The sequence below is a fragment of the Mytilus californianus genome, unplaced genomic scaffold (assembly GCF_021869535.1).
Source record: "Mytilus californianus isolate M0D057914Y unplaced genomic scaffold, xbMytCali1.0.p SCAF_8, whole genome shotgun sequence".
Taxonomy (NCBI): domain Eukaryota; kingdom Metazoa; phylum Mollusca; class Bivalvia; order Mytilida; family Mytilidae; genus Mytilus; species Mytilus californianus.
Genome location: NW_026262734.1, coordinates 98,363,553 through 98,389,219, shown reverse-complemented (window position 1 = coordinate 98,389,219; position 25,667 = coordinate 98,363,553). Strand labels below are relative to the sequence as shown.

Genomic DNA, 25,667 nt, shown 5'->3' with positions numbered 1-25,667 from the left:
GAGGACTATTCTGATATCTATAGATCAAACATGGTCACCACAAAAACATGTCTCTTGTGAGTTGAGACACAAACTCATCATATCAATAGCCAATTTATGATGATGAACATAAAGCTTTTCTTGTGTCAATTTCAGTTCATAACTGTGCTGGAGCACTTTCCGTGATAGCTCAATACTGATTTCAGTTAACAACACATTTAACCCATCAATATCATTTTAACACTTTACATCAAAGACTCTAACACTAACTTAAATGGTTTTTATTTTGAAAGTCTAGCACTTCTGAATGTTTTAGTTTTGTCATTTTATAATGACACAAAATAGCACTACAACAACACAGAATCACCCATCCTCCAATTTCCTGAAACTATGATTACCACAGCAATGGTTTCTGTTCAACAGCTGTACTGATTGGAATGTCATATTTCCGTATTTGTTCTGACCTTGTCAAATAAGGTCAATTTGATCCATGATTGCTAAATCACTACCTCATTTTTCAATTGTTTCTAATTGTTCCTGGTATTCTGTGAAAAGTCTTTGAAGCTGTAGATTTGAGCCAATGTTTGGTAAAATTCCATGAAGTAGTTCTCTCTTTTTCATTCCCTTGAAAAATGATAAAAAAAAAAGCATCAATCATTAATAGAGATTCATCAACACAAGTTTAGGAAAGCAAATGAAACGTAATGTTTTCACAAAACCCTCGATATTTGTCCAAGACAAGGTCCTACATAATTTTTACATTTTGACAGATTCCCCAATTGGTATTTGTCTAAAATGGAATAGAAAATGAAAACAAAGAATGTGTCAAAGAGACAACAACCTGACCAAAGAGCAGAAAACAGCCAAAGGCCACCAATGGGTCTTCAACACAGCGAGATGGATTTTCTCTCAAATAGATACCAAGTCCTGCATATTCAGACTTTTTGTCCATACAAACTGTAATGTTCTGAAACTACCCCTATAAGTTCTTCTTGGTCTCAATTTTCAATCTAATGTTTCACTATGGTAAAATATTTTTACATGGACAAAACCATTAACCAAATATTTCTTTTTCAATGAAACTTATCAAGTTTGTCAATAGACACTAAGATAATGAGCCTTTTGATGTGTTCATATATTTGACTTAACAGAAAGTATGAATCCAACGAGAGTGGCCCCTTTGATTTGTACATATGGTCAGTTTACAAAAATGCATGAATACCAGGATGATCACCCTAACATGTAAAAACTGGCTGAACCCACCGCATTTTGTGCCTGTATCTGGATCATGTGTTGGTCATTGTAGTTTGTCTTTGTGAATCTATTTTTTTCAGAGTTGGGTACATGTGGTTCTGTTCAAATTTTTAAAGGTTGCTGTTATCCTTTTTGTGTATAATTCATCCTTGTATAATGATGATGGACAGCTGTTTTATGTCCAGCGTCAAATTAAATGCATAGTCAGGACGAAAACATGTTAATGCAATATGAATATTAACCCTGCTTTGTAGTAGATCTACACACTGAGCTGGATATTTAACATGCTAGTTAACAAGGTAACAGTCTGCACAAAAACCTGTCACCCTACCAGGACACCTTATTCTGACTTTGAGCCTTCCAGATTTTGCTCTTACTCCTTAATGCTGCATGCTTAGGGAAGGAGGAGCAAGTACCAATTTTAAAATCTTTGGCTTGACCCTGCCAGGGTTCAAACCCACCACCCCCCACACTCAAGGCAAACAAGATACCACAAGACCACCAAAATGATGATGAACCTTTAACTTGTTTACAGGCTTCCCTTATCAGAATGTATGGATAAAATGACGTTACTACAATTTTGACTTACCAGGATGTATGAATCCCAGGATGATGAACCTTTTGACTTGTACACAGGTCCTATACAATTTTGACTTACCAGGATGTATGAATCCCAGGATGATGAACCTTTTGACTTGTACACAGGTCCTATACAATTTTGACTTACCAGGATGTATGAATCCCAGGATGATGAACCTTTTGACTTGTACACAGGTCCTATACAATTTTGACTTACCAGGATGTATGAATCCCAGGATGATGAACCTTTTGACTTGTACACAGGTCCTAATAAATCATCACATACTTCCCGTATTTTTGTTTCTAAACCTGCAATTATTAATACTATGTCATATAAAGGGCTCTATATTTTAATTATGTATTTGTGCTAGTTTCAAATTTAATGATCATAATATAGTGTCTTACTGTTAACACTTTATTTTCATACTGTGCAAGACCCGGAACAAGAGGTAAGCACTTACCAAACTAGTAAATCACTCAGCATGGTTTTGAACTATCCTCAATTAGGTTCCATACACGTTTGGTATTGTATCAGTCATACAGTCAGGGGTACTACTTGTACAAGTAATCGTTATTTACTTGAAGAAGTAAAACTAGAGGCTCTCAAGAGCCTGTGTCGCTCACCTGACTCTACTTTGGTTTTAGAAATCATGTAAAGATAGATAAAAATCATAACAGATACCCAAATAATGATAGAGGCCAAATTTGGATTAATATTGGTCCCATTATTTAATAAAATATCCTGGTGGCCATCTTGAACAGTAAATCGGCAACAAAGTAGCAACACTTGGTCAGCACCTCATAAGGAACATTCATGCCATGTTTGGTTTCATTCCATTCAGTGGTACTCTAAAAGAAGACATTTGTATGTATTTCCCATAGGGTTCTATGTTAAACTAAGCCCCCCCCCCCCCCTAGCAGCCATCTTGGATGATGGATCGACTGCAAAGTAACAACACTTGGTCAGCACCTCATAAGGAACATTCATGCCATGTTTGGTTCCATTCCATTCAGTGGTTCTCTAAAAGAAGACATTTGTATGTATTTCCAATAGGGTCCTATGTTAAACTTAGTCCCCCGCTGTCCGCCATCTTGGATAATGGACCGACTGCAAAGTAACAACACTTGGTCAGCACCTCATTAGGAACATTCATGCCATGTTTGGTTTCATTTCATTCAGTGGTTCTCTAAAAGAAGACATTTGTATGTATTTCCCATAGGGTCCTATGTTAAACTAAGTCCCCCGCTGTCGGCCATCTCGAATGATGGATCGGCTGCAAAGAAACAACACTTGGTCAACACCTCATAAGGAACATTCATGCCATGTTTGGTTCCATTCCATTCAGTGGTTCTCTAAAAGAAGACATTTTGTATGTATTTCCCATAGGGTCCTATGTTAAACTAAGTCACCCACTGGCGGCCATCTTGGATGATAAATCGGCTGCAAAGTAACAACACTTGGTCAGCACCTTATAAGGAACATTCATGCCATGTTTGGTTTCATTCAATTCACTGGTTCTCTAAGAGAAGACATCTGTATGTATTTTTCATAGTGTCCTATGTTAAACTAAGTCCCTCGCTGTCGGCCATCCTGGATGATGGACCGACTGCAAAGTAACAACACTTGGTCAACATCTCATAAGGAACACTCATGCCATGTTTGGTTTCATTCCATTCAGTGGTTCTCTAAAAGAAGTCATTTTTATGCATTTCCTATAGGGTCCTATGTTAAACTAAGTCCCCCGCTGGCGGCCATCTTGGATGATGGATCGGCTACAAAGTAACAACACTTGGTCAGCACCTCATAAGGAACATTCATGCCATGTTTGGTTTCATTCAATTCACTGGTTCTCTAAGAGAAGACATTTGTATGTATTTTTCATAGGGTCCTATGTTAAACTAAGTCCCCCGCTGTCCGCCATCCTGGATGATGGACCGACTGCAAAGTAACAACACTTGGTCAACATCTCATAAGGAACACTCATGCCATGTTTGGTTTCATTCCATTTTTTGGTTCTCTAAAAAGAAGACATTTTTATGTTTTTCCCATAGGGTCCTATGTTAAACTAAGTCCCCCACTGGCGGCCATCTTGGATGATGAATCGGCTACAAAGTAACAACACTTGGTCAGCACCTCATAAGGAACATTCATGCCATGTTTGGTTTCATTCCATTCAGTAGTTCTCTAAAAGAAGACATTTGTATGTAATTCCCATAGGGTCCTATGTTAAACTAAGTCCCCCGCTGTCGGCCATCCTGGATGATGGACCGACTGCAAAGTAACAACACTTGGTCAACATCTCATAAGGAACACTCATGCCATGTTTGGTTTCATTCCATTTTTTGGTTCTCTAAAAAGAAGACATTTTTATGTTTTTCCCATAGGGTCCTATGTTAAACTAAGTCCCCCGCTGGCAGCCATCTTGGATGATGGATCGGCTACAAAGTAACAACACTTGGTCAGCACCTCATAAGGAACATTCATGCCATGTTTGGTTTCATTCCATTCAGTAGTTCTCTAAAAGAAGACATTTGTATGTATTTCCCATAGGGTCCTATGTTAAACTAAGTTCCCCGCTGGCGGCCATCTTAGATGATGGATCGGCTACAAAGTAACAACACATGGTCAGCACCTCATAAGGAACATTCATGCCATGTTTGGTTTCATTCCATTCAGTGGTTCTCTAAAAGAAGTCATTTGTATGCATTTCCTATAGGGTCCTATGTTAAACTAAGTCCCCCGCTGGCGGCCATCTTGGATGATGGATCGGCTACAAAGTAACAACACTTGGTCACCACCTCATAAGGAACATTCATGCCATGTTTGGTTTCATTCCATTCAGTGGTTCTCTAGAAGAAGTTCAAAATGTAAAAAGTTATCGACGACAACGGACGACGGACGCCAAGTGATGAGAAAAGCTCACTTGGCCTTTCGGGCCAGGTGAGCTAAAAAATATACTTATATAAGTTAATTATAATGTTTGAATAATCTCCCCTTAATTTTCTCAAAAATTCACTTGTATAAGTAAATTTTTTTTACAATCCCACAAAAATTCTCAAGTTTTGAGATGTAAAAACATGCCTTTAAGGATTTTTCCAAGGTTAGCTCATAATTTTTTTATTAGAGTTCAATGATTCATCTCATTAATTCAACAATTAAGAAACTGATTGCGCAAAGATCTTAAGTATTTGCGCAAGGCCTTCAAAAATTGCTCCTTGGGGGCTTGTAAATGAGCAGTGTTCTGAAGATAACAGACAAATGAGATTTTCATTGTCCATGAAATTACACTTAAATGATTAGTTAAGACATCTGCAAAGTACAGACAATTTAAAATTCTATTAGAGCAAAGAAGTCCTAAGAATTCAAGAAAAGGAAATAGGGTGACTTTTTCACTTATATAAGTAAAAAATACTGAATGTCTAAGGGACATAACTAAGCCAATTATTTTTTTACCTATACAAGTAAATAAAATACACTTGTATAAGTATCCTACATATTTACTTATATAAGTATATTAAGATTACTTCTTTAAGTAAATAAAAATTTGTAAGGGTTCCGCGGAACCCATTGTCTCGCCTACTTTTGCTGTTAGTTGCAGGCTCAACAAAAATGGGGAAATAATTATAAAAATTTTCCTCTAGATACTATCTTTTGAATGTAAGAAACTTCTGTTCAAGTTCGGTAAGAATCCAGGATGGTTTATGAATCTAATAAATGTTTTAAAAACTTTAACTGCAGACTATTTGTAATGTTAACTGGCAGAAAAACTAAGTCCATTTATAAGTAATATACTGAAAAACAGGAAATTTTTTTTTACAAAATGTCCTTCTGATACTAGCTTTCGATCATAAACAAGCTTCTGTCCAAGTTTGGTACAAATCCAGGATAGTTTAAGAAAGTTATTAAAATTTTGAAAACTTTAACCACAGAGTGAATGTAATGTTAACTGGCAGAAAAACTAAGTCCATTTATAAGTAAAATACAGATAAACAGGATTTTTTTTTTAACAAAATTTACTTTTAAATACTGTCTTATGATCATAAACAAGCTCTGTCCAAGTATGGTACAAATCCAGGATAGGTTAAGAAAGTTATTAAAATTTGAAAAACTTTAACCACAGAGTGAATATTTGTGGATGCCGCCGCCGCTGCAGACAACGACAGAATGTAGGATCGCTATGTCTCGCTTTTGCGACAAAAGTCGCAGGCTCGACAAATATTACTTGTACAAGTAGTACCCCTGACTGTTATACAAGTACGAGACCATAATATTTTACTGACCACATTCCAGCAGAAAGTGTTATTATCAAGTCAGATATATGTCAGTCATTTTTTTTTTTGTCCCATTGGTTGATTGTTTTACTCATTTTTTTCTGGGTTTTTTGGACTTTGGTATTTTTGAGTTTAACAGTAAGTTTTAAACATTTGCTATTTCCAGTTTTATCTTTTGTTTTTTTCAATATACAAAATTCAGCATTATTATTCAGAATTTCTTTTTATGATTGCTATCCAATTCTGTTCATGCTTGTAAACAAACAACAAATGTTAGCATTTTCATTTGATGAACATAATATGCAAACACTGACCTGTTTGTGAAATTGCATCAGTAACAATGATTAAGTACTGGTAACATGATTTGCAGTGTTTACCTAATTTTCCATGGAAATTGAACTAAGGAAAGGGGTGTTTGAATAACAAAATCAGTTAATAAACAAAGTGAATGATTTTGTTAAAAACATTCCAGAAAATTTTTCTTCCAAATTAATTATACTATAAGACTATTGGTCTTTTTTCTTGCTTTTTTCAAATTTTTATACTTGATTTCAAGTTTCTTTTTAATAAGTAATACCCTAAGCAGGGCTTTCAATAACTTTTCAATGAACAGGCTGTTTACTAATTTGAAGTGGCTGACCAAAAAAGGGGGTTCAGGGGGGGCTTGCCCCCCCGAAATTTTTTTTGACCTTACATTGAAAATGGTGCACTCTGAGGCATTTTCAAACTATTTACAAGTGCATAAAAAATGGGGTTTCATAGGAATGTTATCTTTTGTTTTAGCTTGTAAGGTCAATCTTGTGATGTTGCGTATTAAAATAAGACAAATAAAAATATATCAAAAATAATCTTAATTGTTATTGTATTGCCAGATTTCACAAAAAGTAAGAAAGCAACGGAGGGTCAGCATAAACTATTAATACCAAGACTCCGTGTTGAAGGCCTTACTTTGACCTATAATGGTTTACTTTTACAAATTGTGACTTGGATGGAGAGTTGTCTCATTGGCACTCATACCACATCTTCTTATATTTATGTAAAGACCTACATATATATGTCATCTGCAAAATCTGACAATTTCAGTTTTGATCAGAAAAGAAATATTATTTTCATGTGTTCTATATTTCAATAAAAACATGCAAATCTGGGAAAGGACATATATGCTGAAGTGGGAAAATGTCTACCCCTTCTTAGCCAGCACTTTTAACAAAGGCTTCCATTCGAGATAGGTTAATGTAAAAAAAATTCAAACTGAGGCAGGACCCATCCTAACATTGGTACTTTTTTCAACGAGTGGGCTAATGATCAGCAAGGGGAAAATCATAACTGAAAAAAATAAAGAGAGCCTTTTCCATAGCCTTGGCATTTACCCTCCTACCTACTTTTTCAGTAAAACTTGACGGGAAAGGTCCAACTATAAATAAAAAATGGGAAGCCTTCCTCCTATCCTAGGCTTCTTTGATGGCCCCATCCACAACAAATAGGCAATGACAAACCTGGAACTATATACTACAAACTGGAGAGAAAAGGTCCAAAAAAAAAAAAAAAAAAAATGGGCAGCACCCCTCCTAGCCTAGGTACTATTTTCAACCTACCTTCCCTCCCCAAGAGTTAAAGGGTGGTAATAATTAATGAAATACTTGTTAAATTATAAAAAGGGCATAGAAGGCCTCATTTATATAAACATGAGACTGTACAGACCTTCTAAGGCTTCTTTGAAATTTAATAACTTCAAATAAAAAGTTTAAGCTGTAAATGGCTCCAATGATTTTGTCTTTTTTCTGGTAAAGAAATCATTTACTTTTGGTCATTCAGTTCATTCAGTTTCATTTAATTTATTTACATGCAATTTAAAAAATTGCCTCCTAAAACTTTTTAATTTTGGTTTCTCATGAGTTATCCATTGATAACATACGTTTTTATTTCGATATCTCTCTTGATTTTACCATTGACAATCTTGATCATTCAAGCGATTGATTGAAGATCGTATTTGAATGCAGGCAAACGTCTTACTGACGCCGATTTTAAGTTTACTTTCAGTCAGACAAAATGGTCCAGTCGGTTATAAAAAGCCATCGTTTTTGAAAAATCTATGAAACTAAAAACTCCATGAGACAAAAGGTTAATAAAACTTTGTTTTTATTTTATTCTCTTCAAAAATATTTTTTGTTAAAGCATTTGAACCGGCGATTTCCGTCTTTTGAAATGGCGACATTCCGCCGGGTGCCGGCTCTTAATGAAAACCCTGCCTAAGAGTAAAACTACAATCAATATTTCCAAGGTGTACAATTATCTTCATTTCAACATATTTACCTTCTTTAGCTAAGTATCGGACATAAGTCTGTAACCAGAATTTGTACTCTGACCCTGACTGTAATGATAGACTAGCTGCCATCTGACTTTCTAAATGGTTTATAGTGGTAACCTGCTGCAGGCTCTGGTCAACACTGAAAATTCTTCCTCCCTGCATACCAAGTCTGAAAGGAGAGACAAAACTATATGTAGAATGAATGTCTTATAAGTGCACTCTTAAACTATATAACCTGTTAAAAATGCTTGACAAAAATTGCAATTTCTATTAAAACTTATTCAAGTACAATGAGTGATCCCCTTCATGCAATGCTGGAACAGCTCTGCAAGTCATGTTTTTTTTTCTACCAGATCAACCATTAAACAAATTTTAAAAGGCAAAGCAGGATCAAGCTTTACCTGCTAATTATTGATGCTCAAGATACCAGTGGGCTTGGTTTGTCCATCAGATCTATTTTTACTCTTACCTATTACTAGATGAAGCTAAAAACGCTAAAGGTCCTGGTTTGTCTACCAAAACTGGAGGTGTACAGCTATGGTGGTCAGAACTGTGGTGTATTACATCTTGTTTATCATACAATAGAATCCTGAAGAAGAATAATCAAAAACAAAAAATAATTAAAAAGCCTTTGTGAGCATGATCACATACACCTCACTCCAACTTTGTCACTGGGCAAACAAAATCTCACCAATTTCTTAAGATCAAAGAATCATAACTCCTCCAAAAGTTAACTGACAAGAATATCTTGTGGATATGCACATCTGCATATTATGTCCTCATTTACTACTACGTTTCCTGTTGTGTGGTTTCAGAGGGGTCACGATGACAAACTGTTGCAGTAATATATTGAGGCCAAAAAATTTGAAAATTATAAGTTCAAAGGGAATAACTTCTAGAAAAATAAATTTTATCTTATTTTTCTGTCGACATGCACATCTACATATTATGTCCTCATTATTTACTAAGTTTCATAATATTCTGTTGTGTGGTTTCAGAGGAGTTGCAGAAGTATATTGAGGCCAAAATCCTAAGTTCAAATGGGCATAACTCCTAGAAAAAAAATGAAAGATAATTTTCTGTCGATATGCATAATCTACATAGCATGTCCTTTTTATTATTCACAATAATTCATGAAATTCTGTTTGAGTGATTTCAAAGGAGTTGCAATGACAAGAACAGGACTGATGGACAGATGGACAGACGACAGACGGTCTTTGTTGTGTGGGGTATAATAATGAATTAAATATCATAGTTCAAAGATATAAAGGTTTATGTCCATGAAACTATTAACTTGTAAGTTCCTAGTGATAAGGAAACATGTAGCATATTACCAAAACTAACTTATTCTGCTTTTGAGGAGAAATTGTATTATGCCATTGATTTTCATTACTATACATCTTACACAAATGTGTATACAGACTTGTAGCAACATAACAAAACTGACATTTATAGCTTATTTGATCTAAGCTACATATTACATCAGACATTAGATATATGATTTGAGTTTAGACACCATCAAGAGATGATTAGGTGTTGAACTTGTTTGACACAATAGTAGGATCAATTAAGTGTAGAATTTAACGTACAACTAAACAGCAGATGCAGTGTTCTCCCCAGGCCCTTAAAGGACCGTGAGTCTGCCGTGGTATAATTTATGAGCGTGGTTCTATCGGTCTTAGCACAGTGATATAATTTTGGTACGCGGAGCTAAAATTTTCAGTTAAAAATCGTAAATTGTTAAATTTTTCCGTGCGGTATAAAATTCCAGGTGAAATTTAACCAGTACGTTGATTGTTTACACCATGTGATCGATTTACCTTATGAGGTTAACCTTGTTGATTGGATTTAATCGATGTTATTAACACTTGTAACAGGATTCTTTTGTGTTTTAATTGATAAGCAGATAATTAATGAATTCTGACAACAATTTTTTGGCTTTACTAACCACCCAAACGCTGACCAGTGATCTAATCGGAAATCTTAATTTGGACACAATGCCAACAGTTATACATGTGCCGAAAATTGTTTATACTTTATAAAAGATTAACTGTTGGTCTATTAAAAAATAAAAATTGACAATTATGCATACTTTTATTCTGTATAAAGCAAGTTGTCCAAGCAAGCAATCACATCCTGTCTCCTTGAATGGATCTTCCTTCTCTTTTACGACAATAAAACTGAGATAAAACTTACGTTTTCTTCTAGTTTAGCCCAGCTAATTTAATGAATTTTACATATCAGCCAAAATTTATTTGGACCCTAAAGTGACTACTATTGGCAGTCACAGTCTGTGTACACTTGTAAAGGTCCTGTTATTTTACCCAAAGGTATGATGAGTATGTTTTTTTTAAAACAGCAAAATACTTTTCATAATAAATTCATAAAGAGTTACTCCCCCTATTTTTGGCTATTTTGAAATTCTCATGCTAAAAATATGTGAACTAATAAGAAAATTAATAAATTAAAATTTATTTACTGACTATTAAAATAGAATGTAATTTAATATAAATTTAAATTCTGTATACATACAGAAATATTACATTGTAAATGAGAGGTAATATCTTCAATACTTCTAATAAAAACAAACCAGTATTATATAAACTTTAGACATCCCTAGTTTCATCTTAAAAACTAACTGAGCGAGACCACTAGGGGAGTCAAAAATAACTTAACCTCACCCTTGTATTTAAAAGTTTAAAATCAATGAGGATTTCTTTATTTAAATTGAATCTAATGATAGTAATTATAAACTTCAAGTATAATTATGAGATGGTCATCAATACCATCAAATCTGAATGGAGAATACATTCTCTTTCACTACTGTATGGTCTATTAAAAAGAGAATATGAAAATGTAACTAGTTCATGGAAGGACCTGGTGCTGGTAACATACATATTGAAGGATTCATCCCTTCAGTAGAACTTCTTACTATTTAGTTAAGTTACTGCATAAACAGGCAAAACAGTACAAAAGAAAAGAAAACCTCAAAATAGATAAAAGGTAATAAGAAAGAAGGATTAACTCTATGGGAACTAACCCTAAGGAGGATAGAGGAAATCTGTTGTGACGCGATGCAAATTATGATCAACACATATATCTAATTTGTTCACCTTGATTACCCTGGTGCTATCCAAAAATCCTGGGGAGAACACTGAGATGACATCTAACGAGTAGTTATAGGACTGAAGTTTGACTCATCACCAGATGAGCTTATAATGTGTGTACCATTTTTAATTAACTCACTGAAAGATGAGATCAGACGAGAGTATGTATAAAATTTATGACATTAAATATCCCACCAGCAGCCAAGATCAGATGAGTATGTGTAGGATTTATGAGTTTAATTAACTCACCAGCAGCCGAGATCAGATGAGTATGTGTAGGATTTATGTGATTAATTAACTCACCAGCAGCCAAGATCAGATGAGTATGTGTAGGATTTATGAGTAGATATGGAAACAGTTGGTGCTCCATCAGCAGTAACAAATGCCCTTACTATATGGTCATCTCCTGTCAAAATACAAAGTTAAGTTCATTAAGAATGCATGTAGATAAAACTAAACTACTTAAATTATCTGCTTTTTACATAGAAAGTATGTAATTCTTGTTTTGTGAGTGACCTTTCTTAACAGACAAATTGTAATTTGTAATGCGAGAGCAAGAGAGCAAAAAAATTATAGGACATAAATGTAAATAATAAATGCAGATGGATCAGAATAAAAACATGTCTTCAACAAGGCTTCCAAAACGGTCATATATTCCGGACATTTGTATAATGTCCGGTAAAAGTCCGGCTGGGCAAAGCACGAAACGGTCATCTACTTTTTATTTTTCAAGGCTTTCTTAAGAGACGGTCATTTAAACATAATTCGCGATCTTTTTGACCCAACTTTTTGCCTTTAACAGCCACACATTTCCGGTCATAAAAGTGACATGATCATTAAGTACTATCAAAACAACCCCTACTTTAATACCTTCTCATTTTAATCAAGGCTAATTAGTTGTCGAACAGCTGAAATTTACCTGTTCAGGTGACAGGTAAACTATTTTGAACAGGACATTGATCGGTCTATTCAAAGTTATTTTCTTACATTTCACCGGTTTGCATCTAATTAATTTAGTCAAAAAGATTTAAATTATCAGAAATACATTTACAAATAAGATTTGATGAAAAAATTAAAGATTTGAAAATGAAAAATCGTCATAACCACGTTGTTTGAACCAGAGACATGTCTCTGTTTGGACTAGTTCACGTGTGCGCATGTGCATGTGCGCAGGTGTGAAATTTAATTATGCATCCTTATTTCTTTAAAAAATGCTTAAATTGTCATTGATACCTTTATCTCATGTTTATTTCGAATATTTTCATGAAGAAATAACGTAGAATGAGCTACTTACACTCATTCATGCTTTGCAAACGTACACAGAATTTACGTATCCGTCTCTGGTCCATGTTTTACCATTGTCAAGATAACATCCGGTTTCAGATTTAAAAACGAAAGTAAAGTTTTTGACGTTATGTTGCACAAATAAAGAGTCTAAGGCAGATATAAGTACGCTGATGTTGCACACTTCGGATGATGCACTGCCAATTTAACAGTTTATGTCAGAACTTCGAATTTGAATCAAAGAAAGTTTAATATCGTTTTTTTAAATATCAATCATAGGGATGGCCAACTCAGCAACTGATTACCATAATTGACTTTTGTTTATTTAGTCTTAAAGGATTAAAATCGGGATAATATATAAAATGTCCGGCTGGCTAAAAATAATTTTGGAAGCCCTGGTCTTCAACCTTTACAATACAAGTTATAATATTGAAACAGGGAAAAAATATGCTACCTCGTATGAATTTAAACCTTACATAAGTCACATGGTTATTCCTCGTATTTAGCATTGACTGCAAAATCATTTTGTGTAGTGCTCAACAAGATAAAACTTCAAAAATGGGCGATAACTGAAAGTCTTGACCATATTTGGTCAACTATTTTTGTTGAGTTTTGCTTGATATCTTCTTGGAAATTTAGATCTTCATTTCTCTAAAACGCCTCTTAAAAGCATTAGTATGTATGTATTGAGTGCTGAAATAATCTAAAGGAACACCAAAGACCAACTTTCTCATTGAGGCAGGTTTACGTTTTTTGTATATCAATCAATGGAGCAGTTTTTAATGCAAATAGGATGGAAGAAATAGTACTAAAATTTTAAAACTATAAACCTACCAGACATGACAGTCATAAGAGATTCATTTCTTATCACAGCTTTACTTCTTTGTACATTCCTGAAATAAACAGATGTTAAATATGATAAAATTCAATTAAAGAACAGTTTCTACTTCATGTTTGAAGTTCCATTTTCATTTAATATGAATGATATGCTTTTGTGTGTTTAATCAAAATTAACTCAAGGGACACCAATTGTCATCGATCAGAGAATTGAAATTATCAGATTTATTTCATATGTGAAATAATCGCTGTATTTCATTGCAATTAATGTAATAATTTTGGATAGTTGTAAAGGAACCACAAATATTTATTTTGGGTAAAGGCTATTCCATTAAAATGTATGTGGGAGGGTAGGAAGGGACTTTCAAAATATCCCTACAACCAAGAACCATTTTTTAGATAATTTTGCATAATGTTAATAGACGCATACTGAAAAAAGACCCATGACCCACATTCAATAATTAAACTTCCCTTCCTACCCTCCCACATACATTTTAATGGAATAGCCCTAAAAATGGATTATCAAACTAGAAACATAACAATTTATTTTTTTTGCCTTACCATACAAAAAGATTTCCTTTTTGTGTAATTGCCATTAAATACTGCCTACAGCTGGTTAGTCGAGACACAGGAGAATTAAGCACTAAACTTGGAAGCACTTTTCTGCCCGTATTAGAAAATATATGTATTGATGAATCTTCACAAGCTGTACATGTCAGAAACCTGTCAAAGAAAAGCAAAAATTCATATCAAGTACTACACAATTAAATGGGGGCATTCCAGAATTGATTGTAAGGTAATTTTGTGTTTCCATAATTCTGCCAAAATACTCTATTTAATACTATTTTAATAAATGGAAAACCATAAACATAAACACTGTTAAATGCATGAAACTGAACATCAGTAAATATTTGTTTTCTTTGCCAGATCTATTTTATTGTCAGATATTATTCCAAGACTTTGTTCTTCAATTCATAATTGTGGGGTCATCATCATTTTGCAAAGAATTCTGCTAAAACCTGTGCTAGGGACCATCTTCAACTTGCAGTGAGGTAAGAGCTTTCTTGTTTTGCTTCGTGTTGAAGGCCTCACTGTGACTTTGAGAAGAAGAACAGCAAAGAAAGCACTGTTCCTTTGCTTTTTGTGTGCTTTTCTGCTGTGCATGTACTAATTTTGTGTCAAGGATGGATACCCCATATCCTTTCATACTATTATCAGACTTACATATGTGATTAAGTATTCTTTTCGGCTGGCAGAAGAGACCACATGACTTGATCAGATTTTTTATACTGTATTTTTTATAACTTTGGCGTGTCAGATTTGCTTTTTTTGTATCAACCTTCATTTGGGAATGTTAAAATCTGCAAAATTCAAAAGCCAAGGATGTATAAGTAATTGTGTATGTTAGGGACTATAAGTGTATACATTAAATCTATTAAGTTATTATATCATACTGAGTTACTCACTTGGTCCCGGTTACAGCTAAAATTCTTGATGTAAACACCTGTTCCCATAGCAATGTACCATTACAAACAGATTTGATCTTATGAAGGGAGTTAACTCCAGTTTTAACGTCATTCTCCACTTCCAATGTGATGACATCATCTGCACCAGGTTTGCCAGTTATCTGAAATTATATTATGTTCTGCAATGTTTCGTTTCAACTATTTTTCATCCATTACGAGGGTGATCCACTGTTGCTATATATGTCTAATGGAAAATATTTCATGTACAATTAGACAAATAAACAGATTAGTTTGTTTGGTCAGAAAAGTGGAAAGATCAGAAAAACGGACAGACAGTTTTAACAGCAATTGAGCCCTTATGTTTTAATGAGTACTGAAAATTAAATCTTATCTCTAACAACAGGTAGCCTATACCCATGCAGAGGATGTGCCTGTCCCAAGTCAGGAGCCTGTAGTTTAGTGGTTGTCGTTGGTTCATGTCTGTCATATTTGTTTTCCGTACGGGCTATTCCATTAAAAGGTATGTGGGAGGGTAGGAAGGGAAGTTTAATCATTGAATGTGGGTCATGGGTCTTTTTTCAGTATGCGTCTATTACCATTATGCAAAATTATCTAAAAAATGGTTCTTGGTTGTAGGGATATTTTGAAAGTCCCTTCCTACCCTCTCACATACATTTTAATGGAATAGCCCTAAATTGTTTTGTTATAAATTAGGCCGTTACTTTTCTCAATTGAATTGTTTCATATTTTTCATGTCGGGGCCTTTTATAGCTGACTATATGGTATGTTTTTTCTCATTGATGAAGGCCGTACGGTTGCCTATAATTGTTTACATCCACTTCATTTGAACTTGGGTGGATCCTCGTCTCATTAGCAATCATTCCACATCTCCTTATTTTCATATAAAGGAGAACAATTCTCACCCCAATAAAACTAATGGCAATAATATTGGTTTAGATGTAGATTGAACAAATATAAACTTTCAATTAATTTTAGAGGTTGTAGTGAATTTATAATACACAAGGCAAGATGTTTGCTGTAGTTAAATGTTACTGACAGAGTTTTGGCGAAATGAACTTAAAATAGTCTCAATATAAGATATTGTTACCCAATTCATGCAAAAATATATTGTATGGAATAAAATAAATGCATTTACAAAGTTTTCATTGCTAGATCTATAATAATGAAACAAAGCTGATCTATCACCGGTTTTCCCCAATTACTTTGTACATCTACTTTAGTCCAATGAAATGGTTACAGCAGTAAAATTAAACCTCGATACAAAATTGCATGAAAATTAAGGTTTAAGCAATATTCCTTTTATGAATAATGAGTTTAGATAAATACAAACCACTTTGTTAAAAGTCTTCTGAGTGGTTGGTATGGAAAGTTTGAGATCAGACGATGCAGCAACTAACCGTATAGTCTCTTTCTCCACTGGAGGCTAAAATATACAAAATACCATTAAAGATTATATAACAAAATATTAGAAAGGCTGAAGCATTACACAAATTGTCTCATAAATGAGAATGTCACCCAAATTCGATTAAAAGGACATATGGTATGATATTAATAATTGTCTGATATTGAACAGACAGGGGCATTACTCATCAACTTTTAAAGTTACCGATACAAGTAATGTTAAAAACGAGGCTATTTCAAAAATTACTAATATTATTTTTATAGGTGTCCAATTATACAGATTTTACTAGTTTTAACAAATTTTTACAGTCATCCGGTTATTTTTCCCATGAAATATAAAATCTAATCCTTCTGAAACGCTAATTGCCTGTCTGATGCACTTATCTTTCATATGACGCTTCTGGGTCAAAGATTGGTCTCTTGAGACTATTAAAATATTGTTTTCCTTGAAAATCTTGAAGGTAGACAGATATAAATAGATAAAAACTTGTGAATTAATTAAGACTTGAAAGTTATTTATAATTTGTAACCCAAAACAATTACATATGTTCCTTAAAAAAGTGTTATAACTAATCCTTTCAAAGATGTATAAAATAACTTATTTCAAGTAACATTTTTGTCATTATTGTCGAGCCTTCGACTTTAGTTGAAAAAGCTAGACATAGCGATCCTACATTCCGTCGGCGTCGTCATCGGCAGGGTCCACACATATTCACTCTGTGGTTAAAGTTTTTGAAATTTTAATAACTTTCTTAAACTATCCTGGATTTCTACCAAACTTGGACAGAAACTTGTTTATGATCATAAGATAGTATCCAGAAGTAAATTTTGTAAAAATAAAATTCCTGTTTTTCCGTATTTTACTTGTAAATGGACTTAGTTTTTCTGCCAGGAAACATTACATTCACTCTGTGGTTAAAGTTTTTAAAATTTTAATAACTTTCTTAAACTATCCTGGATTTGTACCAAACTTGGACAGAAACTTGTTTATGATCATAAGATAATATCCAGAAGTAAATTTGTTAAAAAAAAATTTCATTTTTTCCGTATTTAACTTATAAATGGACTTAGTTTTTCTGCCAGGAAACAATACATTCACTCTGTGGTTAAAGTTTTTAAAATTTTAATAACTTTCTTAAACTATCCTGGATTTGTACCTAACATGGACAGAAGCTTGTTTATGATCATAAGATAGTATCCAGAAGTAAATTTGTTAAAAAAAAAAGTTCTTTTTTTCCGTATTTTACTTATAAATGGACTGAGTTTTTCTGCCAGGAAACAATACATTCACTCTGTGGTTAAAGTTTTTAAAATTTTAATAACTTTCTTAAACTATCCTGGATTTGTACCAAATTTTGGACAGAAGCTTGTTTATGATCAAAAGCTAGTATCTAGAAGGAAATTTTGTTAAAATTTGTACCTGTTTATCCGTATTTTACTTATAAATGGACTTAGTTTTTTTCCAGTTAACATTAAATACAGTCTCCGTTAAAGTTTTTAAAACATTTATTAGATTCATAAACTATCCTGGATTTATACCAAACTTTGACATAAGCTTCTTACAATCAAAAGATAGTATCTAAAGGAATATTTTTATTGATTTTTTTCCTCATTTTTGTTGAGCCTGCAATTAACAGCAAAAGTAGGCGAGACACTGGGTTCCGCGGAACCCTTACGAATTTTTTTTAAAGTAACCCTTTATGTCTATACTCCTCTCAAATCTAATAAATTCTTAATTTTATGATATAAAATGATGTAAAAATTCATGAAAACTACATTTAGTCCATGCTTCTATTGAAATTTAAAATAACTCTATTGAGAAATTTTATATTTTTTAAAAATAACAAAACATTAGGCTAACAAAAATTTTTTCCTATTTAAGTAACTAAAAAAAGTTACTTGTTTAAGTATAAATGCCCCCTGACTGTTGAAAACTGTTTTCTGACCTCAATAACTTTTTCTTGTTTTATAGTGCTGTTGTGTTGCTGTCTCCCTTTTGTATACCCCACATCTCTTTTAATTCAGATGAACTTCTTTCTATACTCACAGGAGGCATATGAACAAGTGGAGCTGGTTTTTCTTTCTTTGCTCGGGCTTTACCATGACCTCCATCATGCTTTCTTTTGATCCCAGCTAACTTTAACTTGTCCTTGACCTTCTCTTTATCCGACCTGAAAGAGAACCAATGAAAAGGACAAGTGATTACATTAAAATCAATCATCTTGGTGTTGAGTGATTTAAAGTGACGTTGAGGGTTTCTTATCAGTGTTCAGTGATTCAGAGCGAAAAGTTTATTTTTTATTGAAATTCAAACTCATCAGTCAAATTTGATTATTCTGATAAACAGTCCTGTCGTATGATATTTACGAAATATATAGAGACTTTCCAGGCATCAGCATTCATTGTGAAAAATCACCACTTAGAATTATTTTGTATGGTGTACTTCCCTTGCCAACCATATTAAGGGACGTGTGTCTTTAAATACACATTTTGCTTGCTTATAAGGATAAAACTGGCATTTTCATGGACACTATTTATGTGGATATCCTCTGAATGCATTGTTCATCTTTTTCTTCATACTCAGGTAGTACCAACACCAATTCTTTGGACAGGTAAAAGAAGAAAAAACTGCATTTTCAAAAAAGAATCTGCAAGGCAGAAAGTGGCTTTATGCAAAAAAGAAAACAAAGCTAATTTTTGTTTGGCCTTGCCTAAGAATGACCATATTACCTATCAGGTGTATTGAGACTGGATTTTGGTTTTTCTATCTTTTCTTTGTCTTTGTCCTTTTGCTTTTCTTTCACTGTACTTTCAGATTTTGATACCAGTGCAGACATGGGCTGAAAAAAAAGCTCATAATACAAAAATATCAGTATACTTAAAGGGCATTATTTTGCTGACTGTTTCTATAGCAGAAAGGCACACTCAGGATGTAACAACAAAGATAGTATTTTCCTTAGTTGATTATTAACTTCTTTAATTGATTGATTGATTTTTGGTGTCTAATGCCACTTTCAGCACTGTTTGCCATATTGTGGTGGTCAGTTTTGAATAGAAGAAACTGGAGTCCCCAGACAGCACCATAACATTTGGCAGGAAAACTGACAATCCTAGTCAATTAAGATTGGTTTAAATTGACGTTTGACATTTGATTTTGTCAAGATTTTACTGAGTTCCCCCTTTTTGAATTTACTTGGAGTTCAGTATTTTTGTTAATACTTTTTTTCTACACTTACCTGTATGCTTGGACTTATAAAAACTTTAGAAGTATAAGAAGTATCAGATTCAGATGTACTGGATTTCTTCTCAGTTTGTCCCACTTTTGGTGTGGAGACTGTAGGAGTACCAGTCTGTATACCAGTCTGTGGTGGTGATGACAGGCTTAGTGATAGGGATGATTTAGACTGTGGGGAAATGAACCCAGGTCCTGTAATAATATCTTGTTTCTCAACAACAATCTTACTGGCCTCTTTCGTTGTTTCAAACATAATATCACCTGACTGGTTGGATTTTGCTGAGAAAGGTAACGGAACATCGCTGAAAATAAATAAAATAAATTTATTAGATATATTTTTATATGGTATCTACCTAAAAGATGTACGTCAGAGACCAGTTCTATTACTCCCATCTGCATCTGTCCTCTGTATCAGTCGTTTATGGTTCAATTTTTTTACTTAATAGAAATCTGTTACATGACATAAATTCAATGGTGAAAGTTCAGTAATCCTAGATAAGAATGCATGCATAAATAGTTGCCAAGAGTTCAAAATAAAGAAAAGCTGATAGTTGGTGATATAAAAATCAACACCTGGATTTCTCCCGTTTGGTCGCAAAAACAATGCTGAAAAGAGGCTTTCGTTTAGCTGTGCAGAATGTATAAATAATTGGCCACATCAGGTTTGAATGGGGACATTATCTCTACAGGTTAAAGGACACTTGTAAGGGTCTGCAAGTGGCCTGTCAAAAAATGTCTGCCCTATCAAACAACTACTTACAAAAGACTTTTTTGAAGTGGAAATCTTAATTTCCACCCTTAATCCAAGGTGTCCCAATTTGCAAAACCTATTTAAAATGTTTTGGATATAATGTTAATAGTCGTCCTGAATATGCAATCAATACTTGCATGTGACATTAAAAAACAACAATTAATCTATAATTCAAACTAAACAATGGCTACTGATAACCATACCTTGATTTCAAAATGTTAAACTTACTTTTTGTAACCTTATTTTATGTTAGTGTGCACTTTTTTCATAAATTTTAAGCAGATTTGATTGTGGTTTTCATCTCTATATAAGAATTCCTGGTTTTTTTTCAATCTCATTACCAGTTGATTTATGTTAATTGGAAAATGTCAGGACGATACTGTACTATATATTATGATAGGGAGTATGTATCAGAATCCTTTAAGAAAATATATCTAAGGTTGTCATTGTAAATTTCCAAATAAGTAGACATGAACAAAAATTCAAATATTGACAAAAATCAAGGACAGATTTAGTTACTGAACTTGACCTTTTCAAGGGAGAAGGTTTCTGGCTGACCAAGACATTTTGAATGAATGCTGTGTTTACCTGACAGGCCTTGAAATTATCTATGTGAAAATACCTACCCTACATTAACATCTGGTTGCGGTGCTAGAAAAATTGGGGTAATTCTTCTCCGTCCATCTTTTGTCTTTGTTTCTATCTGCTTCTCTGTTGGCTGTAACAAATAACACTGGACTTTCAAATGAAAAAAATAAATAAATAAGGAAATTTAAAAGCATGTTTCCAAAGTAAAAAATGTACAATAATTCAATCAAATTTGATACAGAATTTGATAGAATTCAAAACATCGGTAATCTACAAATACAAACTTCAACCCTTAAGTGGCTTGATAAACCTTATAGGTAAATTTAAAGATATCCAAGTGAAAAGGACCAATCTACAATCTGAACTCAGAAATAAACTTTGGAACCCTGTGTCTCAACTGCAATTTCGTCTGTCAGTGTAAAAGTGTAATGTTGACTCCAAATAATTAAGTCCTTTTATCAGTAAAATTAGAAAAATTAATAAAAAAAATAACATTGCTCAGGCTCCTTTCTCTTTAAAAGGAAGTGGATTTTATCAAAGTTTTGTATAATTTAATGAAGGGTTGACAAAGTTATTCAAGTTTTTAAATGTTGCCTGTAAGTATAAGATTCCAAATATTCATTGTAATTTTGACAAGGTTATTGGTGTCTAAATACAGTCCAAATACTGAACCTATATGTTGACAGCAAAAACAGAATTAAGGATAGATACATGTAAGTCTAGTCGTCTTGACTTTGATGATATAGGTGACACAATAAGCCAGTAAAGGGTAAACTGTAGATGCGAGTCTTTTAAAGTGTGCATTTGATTGGACAGTGTATTTGTTTTCTGTTCAAGTTTATTCAAAATCTCTTAATAGGTAGACAAGAGTTCACACTTTGAAATGTCTTGCCTGCTTCACAGATCATGATTGAATTTACATTATGTTGAAATAGATATAGGAAGATCTGTAATATGAAGGTTTTAATACAAATATCACATAAACAACATTATTAATGATCCATGTAAATGAGGTCAAAATCAGATGAATCCTGCAAAACAGACATGTACACTATACAAAAATAACATACACCAAAATTATGTAGCCTATTGCTTATAGTATCTGAGAAACAGACCTAATTACTAAAACTGAAAATTGACCAATGAACCATAATAAACAGCTGCGCCGTGAGCTCATGATACGCCCGTCGTCTTGTGTGTGAATTTTTATGCAATAAGCATAAATAATTTCTGACATTTTTTTTTTACAAAAAACTCAATATCTCTCAAAGAAAATTTTGAATCAAAACCAAAAAGTATACAGATCTTTAGATTAATATAACTAAGAAGTGTGTAAAATTTTAAGCAATAATCATAAATCGTTTTTGAGATACGGCGCGACATGTGAAAACCCCCCTTTTAAAAAAAAAATCAATATCTCAAAAATAAAATTTTGAATCAAAACCAAAAAGTATACAGATCTTTAGATTAATATAACTAAGAAGTGTGTAAAATTTTAAGCAATAATCATAAATCGTTTTTGAGATAGGGTGCGACATGTGAAAAACCCCTCCCCCTTTTTTTACAAAATACTCAATAACTCAAAAATAAAATTTTGAATCATCACCAAAAAGTATACAGATCTTAAGGTTAATATAACTAAGAAGTGTGTAAAGTTTTAAGCAATAATCATAAACTGTTTTTGAGATACGGCACGAGGCGCGACATGTGAAAAACCCCTCCCCTTTTTTAACAAAATACTCAATATCTCTAAAATAAAAATTTTGAATCATCACCAAAAAGTATACAGATCTTAAGATTAATATAACTAAGAAGTGTGTAAAGTTTTAAGCAATAATCATAAATTGTTTTTGAGATAAGGCGTGACATGTGAAAAAAAACACACACCTGTTCTAGTTACTAAGTCCCGTAACTCAAAAAGTTTTAATCTTATTTTCACCAAAAAGTATACAGATCGTTTGACCATCATAAGAAACAACTATGTTAAGTTTCATCAAATTTGGATAAGTCATTCTCAAGTTACGGTGCGACATGTTACGCCGGACAGACAGACGGACAGACGGACACCGGACATTTGTATACCATAATACGTCCCGTCAAAAATTGACAGGCGTATAAAAATGAGATGAAGGTCAGATGAACCCTTCCAGACATGTACACCAAGCAATCATTCTATACACAAAATATGGTTGACCTATTGCTTATAGTATCTGAGAAAGAGACATAACCATGAAACTTATTTATCAATGAATGGTGAAAATGAGGTCAAGGTCAGATGAAGCCTGCCAGATATATATGTACACCTTACAATCATTCCATACAGCAAATGTAGTTGACCTATTGCTTATAGTATCTGATAATTGGACAAAAACTTGACCAATGGGTAGATGAACCTGCCAAACAGACATTTATATCTTACAATCATTCCATAAACCAAGTATAGTGGCCCTATTACTTATTGTATATGAGAAATAGACCAAACCTCAAAAACTAAATATTGTCCAATGAACCATTAAAAAAAGGTCAAGGTCAGATGAAACCTACCAGACATGTGCTGACATGTACATCTTACAATCATTTCGTAAAACAAATATAGTTGACCTATTGCTTATAGTATCTGACATACAGACTTGACAAAAAAAATTAACCTTGATCACTGGTCCATGAAATGAGGTTGAGGTCAGGTCAACCCTGTCTGACAGACATGCAGACCGTGCATGTATCCCATATAGCATTATCCTACTTCTTTTAATAAGTTAGCATTTTACATGACTATAAAAGCACTATACATTTTATTCAAGCAGTCACTGAACCATAACAATGAGGTCAAGGACAATGGACATATGACAGGGGAAAACTTCATAACATAAGGCATCTGCATACAAGGTATGAAGCACCCATATCTTCTACCTTCTGAAATATAAAGATTTATACAAATAATTTGTGCCGTCATCAAATGGTAATTATGGTCTCATATTATGTGACTTTAGTTGCAGGCGAGAGAACAACTAATAATTAACAAGTCATTTTTTTGCACATTTGGAGCAATAACTACAAGAAAGAAATTTTCAGTTTTGTAGTTTCATAACTTAATTCTGAACATTAATGTGGTGTAGAATCTCTTAATTTACTATTCACACAATAGACAGATTAATGAAAAAAAACAGAGTTACTTCCCCATTAAACTTATATCCAGGTATTTCCCTTATTTTCACAAATACTTTCTGCATACTCCTAATAAGGAAAAGTGTATAACATAACTCTAATTAGAACTCATAATTCAATATATTTATCTTTATAAAACTAAACCATTTAACTTAAATTATTTGAAAAGAAAATACAAAATTAAACCACAAACTCGTATTATGGATAAAAATGCTGTATTTAAATATAATTGAAATTAAATTTACAGTACAGTTCTCTCTACTGGTGGTTTATGTAACTCAGCCGAGGACAGTCTCAAGCCTGTCTGAGAAATGAGGAGAGAGGGAATGGGTGGGGTGGTTCCATCATAAACCACCAGGGGGAAATAGCTGTGTTTTTGCAATACATTAATTTAGAATAGAATTTTTACTCTTTACACACTCTTTCATAAGAAATAGGCTGCAGCTACAAAAACAGAATCCAATAAAAGTCGTTTCTGTTGTTTTTATCAAATACAATCACATGCACCTTACACAGAAGTGAATAAAAAAAAAAATTTTCATTTTCATTTTCAGTTGTATAATTAGGCTAGATAGATAGTACAGAACTTAATTCAGAAGCCCACAAATGGTGTGTGTGAGAGAAAAAGTCCTTGAAGAACATAAATACCCTTGTAACATTTCAATTGGTTTTTACATTTGATGTTGTGTGAAAATATTGTATTCAATAATTTCAAGATCTAAATAACATTTAGATCATTTGCAATACACAGATGTACATCTCCCTAATCAAGGGCGACTAGCAGACCACAATAATTTTTCACTTAAAAAGAAAAAACATTTAACTGCAATTCACCAAAAAGTCTGTGAAATAATACAAACAATTTTGAAAAAAAAAATCCAAATGCAAAGTTTGAATAAGGAAGGAAATCTGATGGCTTTACAGACAACACAAACTAGGTTCCCTCTATAGCATTCATTGATGAAAAATGAATAAGTTTAATAAACACGGAATCTGTGAACTATCAATTCAATTCTGTCCAAAATAGGTGTACATTTCAGTCTGAGTATGCACACTGTGAAAAGTCTGAAACTATATAGTAGGGAAAAAAACTGCTGGTGTAACAAACAACACAAACTCAGTATAGCAATCAATGACAGAAATGATTAAGTTTATTAAATTAATACATGGGAATTCCTAGCAATGCAGGTAATAAAAATACCCTGAAAATAAGTTCAAATATGATGTATATTTGCAAACAGCTTCTGTCTTAGGCCATATAAAAAATATGTGTGTAAAAGTTTCCTAATTGATCCTAATTTTGAGGATTTCCTTCATCGTAAACTTTTCACCAACAAATCAGTTGATATTACTGCTCAACCTAATTAAATATGTGACAGAATTGATCAAAACCATGTATTATGGCTCATAACTTTGTTTA

At 33.2% G+C, this 25,667-nt stretch overlaps 1 protein-coding gene and 1 long non-coding RNA gene across 2 annotated transcripts in view; one reads left to right on the top strand and one right to left on the bottom strand.

Moving 5' to 3' along the window:
- Positions 1 to 244: 244 nt before the first annotated feature.
- LOC127712599 (protein HIRA-like) overlaps positions 245 to 25,667 on the bottom strand; it is a 49,544-nt gene continuing 24,121 nt past the window's right edge. The window contains exons 15-27 of the mRNA XM_052219117.1: positions 21,121 to 21,212; positions 19,745 to 20,045; positions 19,239 to 19,348; positions 18,556 to 18,679; positions 16,438 to 16,530; positions 15,087 to 15,247; positions 14,182 to 14,343; positions 13,618 to 13,676; positions 11,803 to 11,905; positions 8,862 to 8,981; positions 8,398 to 8,561; positions 2,030 to 2,121; positions 245 to 603 (exon numbers count right to left, since the gene is read on the bottom strand). Of these exons, the coding sequence (XP_052075077.1) occupies positions 490 to 603; positions 2,030 to 2,121; positions 8,398 to 8,561; positions 8,862 to 8,981; positions 11,803 to 11,905; positions 13,618 to 13,676; positions 14,182 to 14,343; positions 15,087 to 15,247; positions 16,438 to 16,530; positions 18,556 to 18,679; positions 19,239 to 19,348; positions 19,745 to 20,045; positions 21,121 to 21,212 (1,695 nt within the window). The 3' untranslated portion in view covers positions 245 to 489. The remainder of the gene's footprint in view (positions 604 to 2,029; positions 2,122 to 8,397; positions 8,562 to 8,861; positions 8,982 to 11,802; positions 11,906 to 13,617; positions 13,677 to 14,181; positions 14,344 to 15,086; positions 15,248 to 16,437; positions 16,531 to 18,555; positions 18,680 to 19,238; positions 19,349 to 19,744; positions 20,046 to 21,120; positions 21,213 to 25,667) is intronic.
- On the top strand, positions 22,356 to 23,206 carry LOC127712602 (uncharacterized). The gene is made up of 2 exons (XR_007987178.1): positions 22,356 to 22,611; positions 22,781 to 23,206. It is a non-coding gene; the product is annotated as an uncharacterized LOC127712602 (long non-coding RNA).